The sequence below is a fragment of the Lutjanus erythropterus genome, chromosome 23 (genome assembly GCF_056507025.1).
Source record: "Lutjanus erythropterus isolate fLutEry1 chromosome 23, fLutEry1.hap2, whole genome shotgun sequence".
Classification (NCBI taxonomy): Eukaryota; Metazoa; Chordata; class Actinopteri; order Lutjaniformes; family Lutjanidae; genus Lutjanus; species Lutjanus erythropterus.
Window position 1 is genome coordinate 6,789,508 of NC_139339.1, and position 15,885 is coordinate 6,805,392.

The 15,885-nt window shown below is 40.8% G+C and overlaps 1 protein-coding gene across 1 annotated transcript in view; it reads left to right on the plus strand.

Annotated features, from left to right (window-relative positions):
- LOC146305565 (ADAMTS-like protein 1) overlaps window positions 1-15,885 on the plus strand; it is a 121,107-nt gene that overhangs the window by 83,676 nt on the left and 21,546 nt on the right. The window contains exons 3-8 of the mRNA XM_084712253.1: window positions 3,072-3,199; window positions 10,937-10,982; window positions 11,310-11,546; window positions 12,974-13,100; window positions 13,362-13,436; window positions 14,496-14,653. Coding sequence (XP_084568379.1) covers window positions 3,072-3,199; window positions 10,937-10,982; window positions 11,310-11,546; window positions 12,974-13,100; window positions 13,362-13,436; window positions 14,496-14,653 — 771 coding nt within the window. The remainder of the gene's footprint in view (window positions 1-3,071; window positions 3,200-10,936; window positions 10,983-11,309; window positions 11,547-12,973; window positions 13,101-13,361; window positions 13,437-14,495; window positions 14,654-15,885) is intronic.

The window sequence follows — 15,885 nt, forward strand, 5'->3', positions numbered from 1 at the left end:
AAAGGTGCTAACTAGAACCATAAAGGGTTCTTTGGCTTTTCCACATGGGACAACCCTTATTGGTTCCTGGCATATCCTTTTATAAAGGTTTCACTTGGAAGTCTTTCAGATTGTTCTCCTAGAACCCAACATAAACAGTTATACATAGACCTATTTGTGAAAGGTTTTCCACAAAACCCCCCTATAAGAGGTTTTACAGACAACCTTTCTTTGGTGTGATCGTTCCACTCAGAACCCTCTTTGGGGGTTCCATCAAGGCCCTTAACACCTACTGAAAAAACACCCCAAGAACCCTTTTATATTCCAGATTTTTTATAGTTTCCACCTGCAGGGTTCTGCTGAGAACCCTTTTATATTTGAAAGATTTATGTAGAACTCACCCAGTAGAACGCACCCACCCAAAGGTTTTATCGAGAACCCACCCGGGGTGTTCTACCAAGAACCCTTTTATATTACGGTACAAAGAACCTCTGACCCTGATGAAAAATATTTCTTCAAGGATTTTAACAATCCTTGAAGAAATATTTTTCTTCCAAAAAGGGTTGTTTGGATGATAAGGGTTCTTAATGGAACCCCCAGTCTTACAAAGAACCCTTAATGACGTCTTTCTTCAAAAAAATGCCCCTTCGGAAACATGTCCAGGTAGAACTTTAGCCCTTCCAGCAGAAACTTTTTAGAACCCTTTTCTTCTAAGAGTGTAGGTTCTGCCGTTCCTCTCTGCTGTTCCTCAGGCGTCATCAGCACTGACAGGCATTTATATCAGTCCCCACGCACTTTTAATAATGCGAGTCCACCTCCCCACTGCACAGCTTACAGCATGGCTGTTTTTGCTACCGTGACCCAAAGAAAATAATCAAAGCAGTATTATTACCTTGTATCTGCTCTCCTCTACGAGATCCATTCATCTTTGTAGTCGAAGCACAATGCCATGCTGTTGGGAAAAGGGGCCAAAGAGGTCAAAATAACTTGGCATATCCTGAGTTTTTCCTCTAAAATCTGTGTAAAAGGCCGTGTATCTCAAACTCAAGGCTGGACATGCACTGTAAACTATTTGTCTGCTCGGTGGGAATAAATCTTTTTAAGAGCAGGTGTTACACATAAAGTTCTCCTCCATAGTCCCTCCTTTATTGAGTGCGTTCTGGGTAAGCGAGCTTGTTGTGCCTCACATTTCATTCCTAATCTGCAGGATTTGGGATTTTTAAGTCCCTGTCAAAAACTCTGCTGGATGTGCAGGCACAAACTGCACCAGTGTGTTGTAAAGAACTCGTGGTGGGAGGCTGTCTAAAGCACACAAAAGCACCGACCTTAAAATATTCTTTCATGGCTCACCAACACCAGAATGACTGCCCAAGTGCTCGTGTTATTGTGGAAAATGATAATTTTCTCTTATTCCTTGTCATGGTCCTAAACCCTCAGTTGAATGGCAGATTACTTTATTGAATGTGTTTGCACCTTTAGTCTTTTAAAGCACATTCCTGCTGCCACAGGAGGTGGATGATTTGTCCAAGTGTTAGTTCCAAATTCAGGTTTTCAGGTTTTATCCATTCAACAGGTACAGAACTGTTTTTTTTTTTTCTTGGCCTAAGTCTCAGTACAGAGTACAGTCTTAGAAATAAAGGTTCTTCATGAAGGGCCGAGGTTCTACCTTTAACCATTTGCTGCTGAAAAACTCTGTTTCATCCAAACAACCCTTTTTAAGAAGAAATAGCTTTTCGGGGATTTCAGCAATCTTCGAATCCTTTTTTCAAGGGCTCGTCAAGGGCTCATTGTACCATAATGTAAAAGGGTTCTCAAGAGAACCCCCTGGGTGGATTCTAGATAAAACCCTTGGAATATAAAAGGGTTTTCAGAAGAAGCCCCGGGTTGAGTTCTAGATAAAACCATTGGATTATTAAAAGGGTCTCTTGGATGCATTATAAAGAGATTCTTGGTAGAACCTCCTGGGTGGGTTCTAGATAAAAACCCTTGGTATAAAAAGGGTTCCCAATAGAACCTCCTGGGTGGGTTCTAGATAAAAACCCTTGGTATAAAAAGGGTTCCCAATAGAACCTCCTGGGTGGATTCAAGATGAAATCCTTGGAATATAAAAGGACATGTTGGGTTCAAGGCAGAACTCTCTGAAAGAGTTCGAAGTGGAACCTTTATACAAGGTTCTAACAGGAACCAAGAAGTGTCTCTTATTAGGACAGGACTTTTTATGTTTATAGTTATATTTATTTCTAAGAATGTAGAATACTTCCACAGAGCTGAGTTGTCCTCGACCTTGATAGCAAAAGCGATCCATTTTCCTCCTCAGCTTGGTGTTCAGACAGTGCGGCTCTCTAAACTTCATTCAGTCAGTTTTGCAAAGGTCAATGAGAAGAGCTCGACTGCAGAGCAAAGCCAAGAGAAAGAAACAGAAGTCGCACAGCACATCGGATGACAGTGCCAGCCTTACAAATAAACATCTTCCATCAGTCCAGTCAAATAAAATCTGGAAATACAAAAGGCCTTGAAAGGCAAAGAGGAGTTAAACGAGTCTAAGATGGGTTGGAGAGGGTCTTTTTTTTTTTTTTGAGATGCACATTGTCCTTGCAGTCGCAAAATTCTTCAATCCTCTCATAATATTGATTTTGGATCTGGCGGTAATATCCCTGCCTCTGCTGCCAAATACAGCGTGATGCAATTAACAGAGAGAGGTGCGCTGGTGAGGCCTGAAGTTTGAGAGGACGAACATTTCATAATCTAAAGTATGACTCAGACATTTGAAATATGCAGAGGGGGCAAAAGTCGAGAGCTTTTGATTACTTCCCCTCGCAGGCTCTCTCATCCTGTCACATGCACTTCTGTTTTGTTTTTCGGCAGCTCCTGGAATTTAGCTCAGGCTCTTGACTAGCAGTTCTGGCCCTGCAAAAGAATTTAACCTGAGGAAGCCACGACTCATGCAGCTGAGAAATATCCACACAGGTTGCTTTAGAACCTCGGTTTTATCATGTTAAAGGTGACGATGGTGAAAACTGCAGACAGCTCGAGGACGTCCGTGACGGCTCACCCATGTGTATGAACTCTTCACTCCATTTTCTGTTTTGTAGAGCTCGCGGACGGCCCGATCAGAGGAGGACAGAGACACCCTGTGGGACGCCTGGGGCTCATGGAGCGAATGCTCCCGCACCTGCGGAGGAGGCGCCTCTTACTCCCTCAGACGATGCCTCAGCTCCAAGTAAGACCACCTCTAAGCCACATCTCACCCTAAAGCCTCATACATACTATATGAAACATGTGTAACAACTTAGTGGGCAACACTGTGGGTGATGCTTATGTTTTTTGCATAGTGGAATATGTACAAAAGTTGCTACACACACTTGAGATAGATATAGATATACAACTTCAAATATTGGCAAAGAAACAATATTTCTATGATGAGAACCAGAGGCATAAAAATGAGGACATTCAAGACTAGAGTGCTCACAGAATGATGCTGTATGATAATAATGATCAATCTCAAAAGCCTGCATCTCAGAAGAGGACGATATCCACTGAACTGAATGTATAATTTCAAGTTAGAACCTCATTGACCTTCAGATAAATGGAAACATCACATGGACAATTTGTAAGCGTGTGTTCAAACACTATCCGAGGTAATCTCCTCTTTTAAAGAGCAAAGTCCTGACAGGGGTTGGACTGGTTTCCATTAAAGTGCCATATCATCATGGCTTAAAGATTCAAAAGAGAGGAGGAGAAGGAGGAGGAGAAGGAGGAGGAGAAGGAGGAGGAGAAGGAGGGAGGGGGGTCTTTTTCTGTTGCTCACAGCCGTTCTGCCAAATAAATCCAGACAGCGTCCCTAATAGTGTGAGTAAATCTCACCAATCGCTCCACTCCCATGGGCTGTAATTGGAGTGCTCAGAATACATATGACTGTTAAATAGCCCTGAGGGGTCCGCTGAGATCTCTTGCCCATCCGCCTCCTAAAACTGTCTAGACGGCCATACAAGCCTAAATCTTGAATTCATCAGTGACAATAGCGATCTGATTCTCAGCAATGGCATGTTCCTTCACAAATCAGAGCATAACAATCAATGTCCCCTGCCAAAGTACTAATGTCACATTCAATAACTATTTTCTGCGGTGGTGTTTGGGCTCTGCAAGCAGTGAGCCCACATTGGTTGGATTCCCACTGCTCATCATCTCGGCTTAAATCTCAGGACGAACTGGAACTTGCACTTTGGACCTCTCGCTCCTTTCATCCTCGTGCCAGAGTCACCCGGTTGGTTAGGCTTCAAGCTAACCCAGTGGGCTTTGAGATTAAAGCTGCAGGCCAAGTGCACTGCACTGTAAAAATAAACTGTTTGTTTAAACTTAAAACAAGTTTGTGCGGGGGCTGCCTTAGTTGACTGAATTTAAGAGGACAAGTTGAGGTAATGTTGTAATTATTCAAAACACTTTTCTAGTCACATAAACTTGATATTAATTCAGTTGTACTTGAGAAAACATGTTCAGTAAGCCAAGGATATTACAACTCTTCAGTCACACGGACCAGCACCTATAACATTTCATATTTATTATAATTTATTACCTTTTAATTAACTAATTCAATACTAACCTTCACCACGCAGTGTTTTCATCATTGTGAAAACCAGCAACTTTGTCTTGTAAAACTGTAAAAAAAAACATAAAAAGTTAAGAAAATCCATAATTTCAAAGCAACTGTCACAAAGTTTTTGAGTTTTGAGTCAAAATTTTCTTGCACAAAAACACTTTTAGAAAGAAACAAAAAATTGTTGAGTAAATTCATGAAAGTGAAAGTGATTTAATATGTTCAGTTGAAACCATTTAATTATCTACCACCCAAATAATGATAAATCAGGTGAAAAGCTTGCTGCAACTCAGCAATTTTTGAAATACAGATTTTTTGGGGGTTTCTAAAGCTCAAAGATTTGAGTTTATCTGAAGAAGAAGAGTTGATTATCTCAACACAAGATTATAGGTCTGCAAAACATGTTTTAGTTTATTTCAAAACATAATTTCAGTTTGACTTAATACGTGAAATATGTATTAAATACGTTTTCGTGAAACAGTGCTTGCTCAGAAGTCTGCTAATATGCTAATTATGTTTCTTTATTAACCTAATTTTCTGAGTTGATTGAACCTTGTGCAGTACATTCATTAAACTCATCATTTCAAGTCACAAGACCTCAAGGTAGAGTTAGAACAACTCATGACTGTGCAGTTAATGAGGAAAGAGTAGCTGATTTCACTAAATTCCTATAAGATTTTTTACAGTGCATGGGCAAAGTGGTCAATTCCAAATGGATTTGAGGAACAAGAGAGAAAAAAATGAGACAGAAGGAGTGAGAGGGTATGTTTTCCATAGAAATGTCACATTTATAGACTGGGAAATAGCTGCAGGGTGACTTCACTGCATTCCTCTATTTTACAGTTCCCCCAAATGTATTGCTCTCTCTCACTGAAGGTAGCCACTGAGCTTTGCTGCCAAAGTCACCTCTGTTTCACTGCTGGGGGCTTCAGGGGGGGGAAGAGCTCCAGCAGTGACAGGAGATCATAAAACAGTACAACTGTCCAAGGACACGCTGACAAAACAGAGCGGATCATACCTGAGGTCATGACCCAGATGTACTTAAAGGTGCTTCCAGCCTGCTGAAACCATGAATCTGTCTGCACCGGTGCTGGGGAGCCAGGCTGAGAAGCATAACGCTGTCAAAACCCCCAAACTTAAAGTGCCAGACCTCCCATGTGCTGCATTGTAAACACTGAGGTCAATAGCTTTTTGAGGAGTTCATTTCATGATATCGGCAGCAGCTATTTCTCCATGCTTGCCCAGACTTTTTTTTTTTTGGTCAGGCAAACCTCAGAATGCTACTGGCTGTAAAAGCAATTGACGTGTTAAGAGGTGTTTGGGGTTTGAGCTCCGTTCGGGACGTAGGCGGAGTGTGCGTAGATGCGCACGCGCGCGGGTGTGTTTACAAACTCGTGCGTCCTTTGGCGGTACCAGTTAATGTATGGGGTTCTTGAGCAAATGGTAGGACCCTCTGTCCCGCCTCATCCAACCTCACCTCACTGCTGCTGCATGGGAATGAAGGGAGCAGTAGCCTGGAACCTGGTGGCAGATCAAACGATGTCATTAAAAAAGCACAGCACAAGGCCCCTTGTGTGTGTGTGTGTGTGTGTGTGTGTGTGTGTGTGACTCTTTGGAAAGAGAGGCTGGAAACGGGCCTGCGACACCCTCCAAACCAATACCACTCCAACTCTATGACCTTTAAACACACACAAATATGTAGGACCGACAACCTCTGAAAAGGGCACATGCTCGGCACAGACTAAACACAGATCGCCTGGCCCTCATTAGTCTCACCCACACAAAACACTTGATCACAATCTCCATTATTAACAACGGCATCGCTGGTTTGAAGCAAGTGTGGACATATGGATTGGGTGTCATGGCAAGAGAAAGTGCTGTTCTATTATTTATGAGGCTCGGGGTTGGCAAACACTTTGTCGTTTCTTTTTATGAGGCCAGTCTTAAATTTCTTCTGACTTGACTAAATGATTTAAAGAGTCGTGTTCCCCATTCATTACTGTCTACCACCAGGAAGTAAAGATGAGCAGACCTGGACCGGTACTGCTGCCGATAAAGATGTTTTCACCACTCTCTGGGTCACCGTTTTGCAGAAATTACAGCCAGTGACATTTAATGACTGTGGTATTTTGGAATTTCACCAAAGGCACGCCACAGCTGTTGTTAAAGTCTATCTTTAAGTGGAATGGTGGTTAAAAGTGAATTTTCTCCAAGGCAATGACTAATTAACTCGCTGTAATTAACTTGGGCCTGGCACCTTGATTATGTCTTCTACTTTACAGTATAGTGGACCACCCTCTGCGTGGCCTGTGCAGTGCTGAAAACACCTCCCTCCTGAATAAACAACCCCGCCAGAATTACTAACAATAATCTGTGAGGTCATGTAGATTTCAAACTCATTTTAGGTTTAGATTTAAAATAAAGAAATTCAGAGATACAATAGAGGCTCAAACAAAGAAGGAACCCTTAAAAAACTTTTCTGATCGTCCCTGGCGGCAACAAAATATCAGAAAAGTCCTAGAGACAGCAAATAGCATACTGATTAAACCCTTAAACAGCCATGTTAGTGTCTCTGTTAGCATGTTAGCTGCTGCACGTAGGACGGCAGTGCTTCGAACTGCATTCTAATTTCAATATGCCAACACACTCACACAAATATGATGATGGTTTAAAGTTTAAAAGGAAATGAAGTATATCAAGTTCACCCTCCTAGTTTAGTGTGTTAGCATGGTAGGATTTACTAAATAGCACTGAGCAGAGCTGTGGCTGATATTTAGTCCAAATTCAAATTTTACTTTACTGTGGGTAGACAGAGTTAATAGATAATCAAAGTCATTGAAATTAATCTTGAGGGCGACATATCAAATCACATGGCAATCCATCTGAGATATGTCCCTCAAAACCACAACGTGAAACTATAAAATAAAGCTGGTACCTGAATGTCAAAAGAGCAGCACAACAGAGAAACTAAACTTCACGCTACAGGGATTCAGTCAGAAGCTACAAAAGCACTGAGAGCCTCCCGCAAAATACGCTTGTTTGAGGGGGAGAAGGGGGATTGTCATGGGTTGGCTGTGGTGGACAAGACGTCACCACAACCCACTTCAAGGTGGGTCGGGCTCACTTTTGCCCCGCTCCAGAGATGGTCCATGTTGGGCGTGACTTGGCACGGCTAGACTCGACAAAATTGGTAATGGAAATACAAATCAGCGTGGCATGGTTTGACTAGGCACGGCCAAAAATGATGAAATGAAAAGCCTTATAGGATCATTGATCGGTAAGGAAAAACACCCTCCCAAAACCCGGGCTGGGTAACATGAATATCCAGTAAGAATTAGCTGTAATTCTGTCATGACTTTTAAGATACAAATGTCATGGATCAAAGGAGAAATTTGAAGCTAACAGTGGCACAAGATTAAATGGCAAGGCATCACCAAAATCTTTGTTAAACCATCTCCTGCAACATTTTATAATATTATATTTTTTATTTGCTGTAACAAAGTTTGGGACTTACTGACAAACTAGCAGACAAAGGAAAGATAAATGGCCTTTTTCTTCTGTAGCTTCATCTTTCTCAACTCCCCGTTACTTTTTTCAAACGGCCCGACTGCTCTCAATTTTCCCTAAACTGATCAATAGCAGAGCTCACAGCATGAGCGCATTTTAGGGATTACAAACTCAGCCGCATTCTCACGTGCCCACTCGCCTCAAGTGTATCAATATTATGGCAAAGGTTATGGAGCCCTGGTTGCAATTACTTTCAATCTAGTGAGAAGAGTTGATGACATATATATAGACTTTATGAGCCAGACAAATTTTACTGCATATCCAATATTATAAGAAGTTATTGCTATGAATTTTTCATGGTTACAATAGATTTTAGTCCATTTCTAATCTGAGGAGGAGGTTATTGGCATGCTTGATCATAGTTTTACTCTAATGCATTCTTGTGTGTGGTTAACTGATGAGCAAACTCTCTGTAGTTGTGTGTTTTGTGTATATTTGGCAGAAAACAGCGGGTCATAGTCTGTGAGTTATGGGTTATGTGCTCCAGGAATTCTGATATTTCAACCAAGTCATTTTTCCCCAACCTATGATGACGCCATGATGAATCCCCAGTCCCTGCCCTACTTCTGCTTAGCCTCCACGTCGTAGTTTCCAAAGTTGAGAGGAAATTAAAAGGGAAATTCATTTTATACCACTTTTTTTTAATGTCTAGTTTATATATTCCTCGTCCCACTGATCCAGATCTTTGCTACCTGTCTCTCAACTCTCAGTCTTTGAAAGTCTTTTGTTTGGGTTGAAGCCCCACGACCTGCTGTTTGGCTTGGCAGAGCGGACTGTCTGGATTCGTCACAGGGCCTAATGTTCTTGCCATGCCACACACTTCACATCCACCCCCCCGCTCTCTGGAATAATATTATAAAAATCCTAAAGCCCTCATCCGTCCGTGAGTCCAAACTCTGCGACGTTGCCTCCAATCATGATTCCAGATTAGCTAAGGGCTGATGACACTGGAATTCCTCTTAAGTTCCCCGAACTCAGAAGAATATCCTTTGATTAGTTTCCATTGGGGTCTTGGATAATTGGCCTATCATAGTCACCATCAATGGTTTATCATCACTCAGCATCAAAGCACAAAAGAATCCTAATTTTCAGTAAGTGGTTAGCTCCATAATTTGGGCAAAGACACTGCAGACTGTCAAGCAGAGAGTCGTGATCCAAACTGCTCCAATCTGTTCAGCAGACACGGCTCAGAGGGCCCTATACTGTGTCTGCTTTACTACTGTATGTACTACTGTTGGTTTATAAAGCAATAATTTGTTCGAAGACTGATCCCTATGACATATGAAAATTCAGTATTATACTTTAGGACTTTCTGTATCAATGAACTCTTCTTTTCCACTTGATGTTTTTCATTTTTCCCTCTCTAGTTCAGTGAAAGTTTAAATTTTCCTGTTTTATCTTCTAACTCTATTGTAAGCAGGCAAATGCTAGTTTGAACTCAGATGATCTATGCAAAGGCTTAATTTCTCCTGGGAATGGGGGATTACAGGAATTTTTTCTCACCGGTTAACACTCATAACAAAGGTGTTGTTTTGAATTGCCAGGTCTATGAAAAATCCCCAACACTGACCACAGCAACTCTAGGTGAAGTCCAGAGATGACTTATGAAGTAATGCTAAAGTTAAGTACATGCCAGTTATCTTGTTAGCTCCTTGTTAAGGCTAATGTGATGAATGTGCTCCCAAATTTTGGGACTTGGGAGCACATTTGAGTGAGAGAGTAACAAAGAGTATGAGATGTGAGATTTGTCAGTACATCCAAAACCTTAGTATGAAATTTCATGAACTGCAGACTATCAACAGGGAAATATTACGATATGCAGGCACAGCGGTGACAACAACATAACAGGAAGGATGTCACGTGTTTCCTCTGTGACACAAACAGCTCTGCCCTCGTGACAAACAGACAGGCTGCAGGTTGTAGGGACGGGTTTGAGAGGACAGGAGGGGGATTTTATTTTGTGTGGCATGTGAAATGCTCTAAACATTTTTGTTATTACACAGAGACTGAGTATCAAAACGGTACTGTTTGGTACTAGTGCCGAATTCCAGGTACCGGTATTGGTACTGTATCGGTTAAAATGTGAATGATAGCCAGCTCTCTAAACTCCAGTTAAAGCCTTCATGGCAATGTACTGAAGAACAGAATACTCACTTTTAAGTCTTTAAGTCAGTACTTTGTGTTCAGTGATATTTATCAAATGTTTGCATTCTTGCTAATGAACTAACAAGGATGGTGGCACTTAAACAGTAAATTTTCACCTGTGTTTTTAATAATTATAAATAACTAGCAATAAAAAAAATAGAGGAAAATATATGTATGTATCAAACTTGAATTAAGAAAAATGATCAAATATACACATAATATTGCCTACAAGGCAAACAATTAAAAACAATTTTGGATAGTATACTGATATAGACCAATAAAGCTGTGATAGACCAATATTGGGCCAATATATCTGTTTCATCATAATTTATTATTTGCTAGATTGATATAAATGCATTTGCTGCATTGTGTTCACCACTTCTGAAACCAAACATGCTTTGTGTATTCATGCACAGTCACACTGTGTGAATTCCACTGTCAAATCTCTGCAAACACACCACAGACCTCATGTCTGTGGGCTGCCACATCATCACTGCAGGATTCTGATCTCTGCTCAGCAATTCAGAAAACCGATAAGAGTCAACGGTTGAAATACCAGCCGCCTCGGGCGAAGATGATTGGTGTGCATTGTGGTTTGTTTCATCGTTCGCCCCCAAAAGTTCACACACGTGTTCACTTTGTCTTCTGCAGGACCTGCGAGGGGCAGAATATCAAATATCGCACATGCAGTAATGTGGTAAGTTCAGCACGCTCATCTTTATGTAATGGATGTCAGCAGAGCTTTCAAGTGGTTTTTGTCGAAATAAACTGAAATAATAAAATGTGATTGAGAGTTCAGTGTGGTGGAACTGTGAAAATATTACCAAGGTTTATGGTTAAGGAGCGTAATTTAGTGATTTAGGGTCGTGTTGTTTGAGAGAAAGTGAGAGGTTTAGGTGATGATCACTACTTTGACATCCAGCAATCACAGTCTCAAGACTCCTCTTCCCACAAACATTTACAACTGAAGTGATACGCTTTGCACTAATTATAAAAATCGTGTGAATATCCTTTTTACCCTCAGGATTGCCCTCCAGATGCAGGCGATTTCCGCGCCCAGCAGTGTTCAGCTCATGCAGACGTGCGATACCAGGGTCAGTACCACGAGTGGCTGCCTGTGTATAATGATCCAGACAACCCCTGCACTCTCAAGTGCAAGGCCAAGGGATCAGGCCTGGTGGTGGAGCTGGCCCCCAAGGTGCTGGATGGGACACGTTGCTACACCGAGTCCTTGGACATGTGCATCAGTGGAATCTGCCAGGTAGGAGAAAGAATCAGAGGGGCTTATTGTTTTCATCGTGGAGGAGGTCATAGTTATTTCTTTTAATTTATCTGTTGTGGAAATCATAAGAATTTCAGATGGGACGTTGCACAATTTTGGGCTCCCAAGACAGACTTCTCAGAAACCACAAATGTGATTTCGATCAATTCTTATTAAGTAAATCCGAAAAATGTTTCATGCAGAGTACAGTATCAAAACAATGTGTTGTGAACAGTCACGGGCCTGGAATAAATCGAAGGCAGCCTTGCAAATGTGAGGACTAATATGTAATGCATATTAAAAATATCATCATAAGTCTACACTATATTTAACATATTTTCACCGCTTTACTTTGCCATTAGACAGCTTTTTTTTTTTTTTTTTTTTGTTAGAGGGGAAACCGCTGTTATGTAAGCTAAATATTGTTCTCTCCAAACCAACCAAACTCCATGGGTGAAATTAATACTTTTACCTGATTTGCTGATTTCATCCACACTGGTTCATCCCATCAGATTTGAGCAGCTGTCATCCTCCGAGAACCTGAAACATCTTTCTTGAGATGATGACATATTTAGATGTTTATGAAAGTGAATTTTACAGTTTTTATAGATTCAGACAGAATATGAATTTTAACAATAACAGAATGACAGCTTATTAAAAAAGAAAACATGTATGTTTCCCCAAACTGTAAAGCTCAGAAGGTGCTAACTCCAAAAAGCAATAAGTCTAATTATGACCATACAAGCCTATAAAAGAGGAATTCTTTGTACAACAGAATATATTTTATTTATTTATTATAGGTCGGACTACAGTGCTGACATTATGCCATCTGCTTTACAAATGAATAATAATATCTAAGATTGGGTTTTTGATTGACAGTCCAGGAAATAGTTTACAATGCATTCTTTCCTGGTTGAATGAAATTACGTCCCAAGGCGCTGCGAGTGCAGAGACACACCAGGATTTTAAAACACTCTCTTAACGTGCTTAGAATCACACTGTGGTTTCGGTTTTGTCTTACCGACAGAAATTGCGAAAAACTCCATCAATCAACTACGGATGGTTGCAGATAGTGTGTAATAGAAAACAGTCGGGAACGTTTCTGGAAAAACCCGTGATCGGTTCAAAGGGGATGTTTCGTGCTATCTTAGGGATACAAACAACAGATCTGGTATGGATTTAGAAGAAGCCTTGGATCATTTGATTATAACATTTACGTGGTACGACAGAATATTTTCTTAAATAAACTCAATTTAAAAGATCTAAGGGACCCAACATGAGCACTTCAACTGGGACTTTTCACAGATTTTTCTTCTTCTTTTGTATTTTCTTTTCTTTTCATTTTTTTTGCAAAACATCCTAATTATTTTAAGGTTGGTGTTGAGGGAAATGTTTTGTTGTTTAGGTTTGTTTGTGTGTTGTTACAGATTGTAGGTTGTGATCATGAATTGGGGAGCACAGCGAAAGAGGACAACTGCGGTGTCTGCAACGGAGATGGCTCGTCCTGCAGGCTAGTGCGAGGACACTACAAATCCCAGCATGCTTCGGGAAAATGTAAAGATTCCTTGCTCGTTTGTTCAATTTAAACGCGAATAACTTTTTAACTCATGACATAAGTTGAACATAATAGGGTCAGTTGTCTTGTCATGTCACATTATTAGAAGTAAGAAACTTTTGCAGTTTTATCCACAGACGCCTGCTCAGTCAAATCAGTCTGTTTTCCAGTTTTAATTTTATTACTTTATTGCATTCCTGTGAGTATTGATCACACACTCGATGCTATTTTTCTCCCCCTGTCCGTCTGTCTCACTCCAGCTGAGGACACGGTCGTCGTCATCCCCTATAAGAGCCGTCATGTCCGTCTGGTCCTGAAAGGCCCGGATCACTTGTGTAAGTCTTGGTAGGTCCAGGGTGCCCTTCCATCCAAAACAGTTGAACATGATATTACATTTGGCAGTACTTTTTTTTTTTTTTATTGCCAAATACCTGCACATTAAACATTCTGCATGTGCTCTGTGAGTTTTACTGCAGGCCATGTTATGTTTGAATGACCTGTGATGCAAAAAGAGTATTACTTTCATTATTTTTGTTAGACCTGCTTGACCTTTCTAATGAACATCTCAACCAGATGATTAACCTTTTATTTCCTCTTCCAAAATATATTACATTCTGGGCTCCTCCATAAAGGCTGGTTTTAAGAATAGCTCAAGGACGAGGTATTTATTTCTCCCTTTTGCTCTGGCTCTGAGAAGACGTCAGGCTTCCAGCAAATATCACTGATGTCAAAGTACTGGCATCAAACTCCCCACTGGATCAAATCGATAACAAATGTTCCATCTCTGTACCTTCCCTTTGCTCCACGGTTAGTTTACAGATTGCTCCCCGAGCCAGGCCAAAAGAACGTCTTTTTCTGAATGGACAGATTTTTTCATTAAATATTTCCCCCGTCCTTTTTTTTTTTTTTTCGGCCGAGGGCACTTAAATTGTAACCATCTGTCTGCGGACGATGACTGCTGCCGGTTACTGCTTGTTCCTGTGTTTCCCTCTTGTTTTTGTTTAAATGTCCGTGCTGGAATCAAACAAGACCCTGTTAGGACAGGGTTGAAGTGAGGTTACTGCAGTGCTGGCCTGTTAGCAGACCCACCAGAGCCTCCCAGCAGTGCCAAAGTGAGTTTCTGTGCCTGCAAACGCAACAGCCAGTCTGCGTTCTTTATGTAACTGGAGCTGACTGAGTCAAAGGGCCTGCGATAAATCAAGGTCATCTCAACATTTTAATCACTTCTCCTTTTATTTTCTGTTTCATTTTGTTTAAAGTTTGGTGACACAGTAATGATGAAAAATGCGGACAAGAAATGATGATTATCATACAACAAAGCCTATTTAAATCTCTCTGTTTCCTTGTCTGGTTTGTTCATTGTACTCTAGTTATCTACTTTGCTTTTTCTTTAGACGTGGAGAGTAAGACTCTACAAGGGGAAAAAGATGAGCTGGTCTTGGATAAAACAGGGCAGTACCACCTGGAGAACACCACCTTGGACTTCCAGAAACTTTCAGATAAGGAGGTCCTGAGAATCACAGGCCCGCTCGGAGCTGACTTCACAGTCAAAGTAAGAGCTTAAATTTATCAGTTCCACTGACTTAAAGCTGCACTTCTCAATATTTAACAATAACAATAATGGCTCAGTTTATTTTCTGTGATGTAAAACAAGTTTTAAAGTGACAAACCCACCGAGAATTATCATGAAAACTCATCAGTTGCCCTCAGTTCTATGCAGCGTTTCAAGTTAGCATCTTTTGGCTCATTGTTTTGGTTTTGCAGCCAACTTTACTGTTTTGGTTCGCCATCACCACTCTCATCAGGGTCATCTACAGTGAGCACTCTTCAGTGAAAAGGTACAGATAAACCAATTGTACACTATCTGTCGAGCACCAAATCGCAGACAGACAAAGTTAGCAACTAGCTGGTGAACATAGTGGAGCATTTCGCTGCTAAAGGGCAAGATATTTCCTTCAGGAGTTGGTGGAGACCAAAAACAGAGCTAAAACTAGACTGAATATTACATTTGTTGGGTAGCCAGAAACAGAGCACAGACCTCTGCCAAGGCCAATCAACCTATATCGCAGTGTTAACAAAAAATAATTTTTGTATCTGTACTGTGATTCCAATTTGCTTCAAAATTTAATGAGTCCTTCCTTAGCCCATGCTACTCTGTTCCGATAAATTTCATTAAAATTGTGCCGCTAATTTTTCTGTTATCATGGTAACAAACAAATAAACAAACAAACAGAGAAACAACACAGAACCTTGCTTAACGTTCTCATTTTCCTGTAAAAGCAACTGACAGGGTCAGTTAGCTAATGTTAGCTAAATGCTACCTAACTAGGTATCTAATGATTGATGTAGATTAGCTAGCTAAATATAGTATTTTGCAAATTTTAGGTGAGAAAAGTGGTTACTTTATCAATTTAACTTCACTCTACTGAACATCTGGGACATTTTTGTCATCGTTCCTGCAGCTGAACTCAAATCTGTAGTCTTAGTTTTAGCAATGCAAAGCTCTGAAAATAGAGCAACCCAGCCAATCTGGGCCCAGATAAGGCTCTCATTTTCGTGAACTTCTGGTGAACCCCACATGTCATACAGAGTTCAAAACAGATTTGATTTCATGTGTTTAGATTTAAAGATATCAGAGCATGTGTCAGCCACTGAAATATGAAATGCAAACAACTTTTTTTTTGCCTACTTGCTGTCTCTGAGGGACAACATGTTTTTGAAGCAGTGTGTCATGCAATGATAACAATAGTAGCACACACATCTGTAGCGCCAAATCCAGGGGTT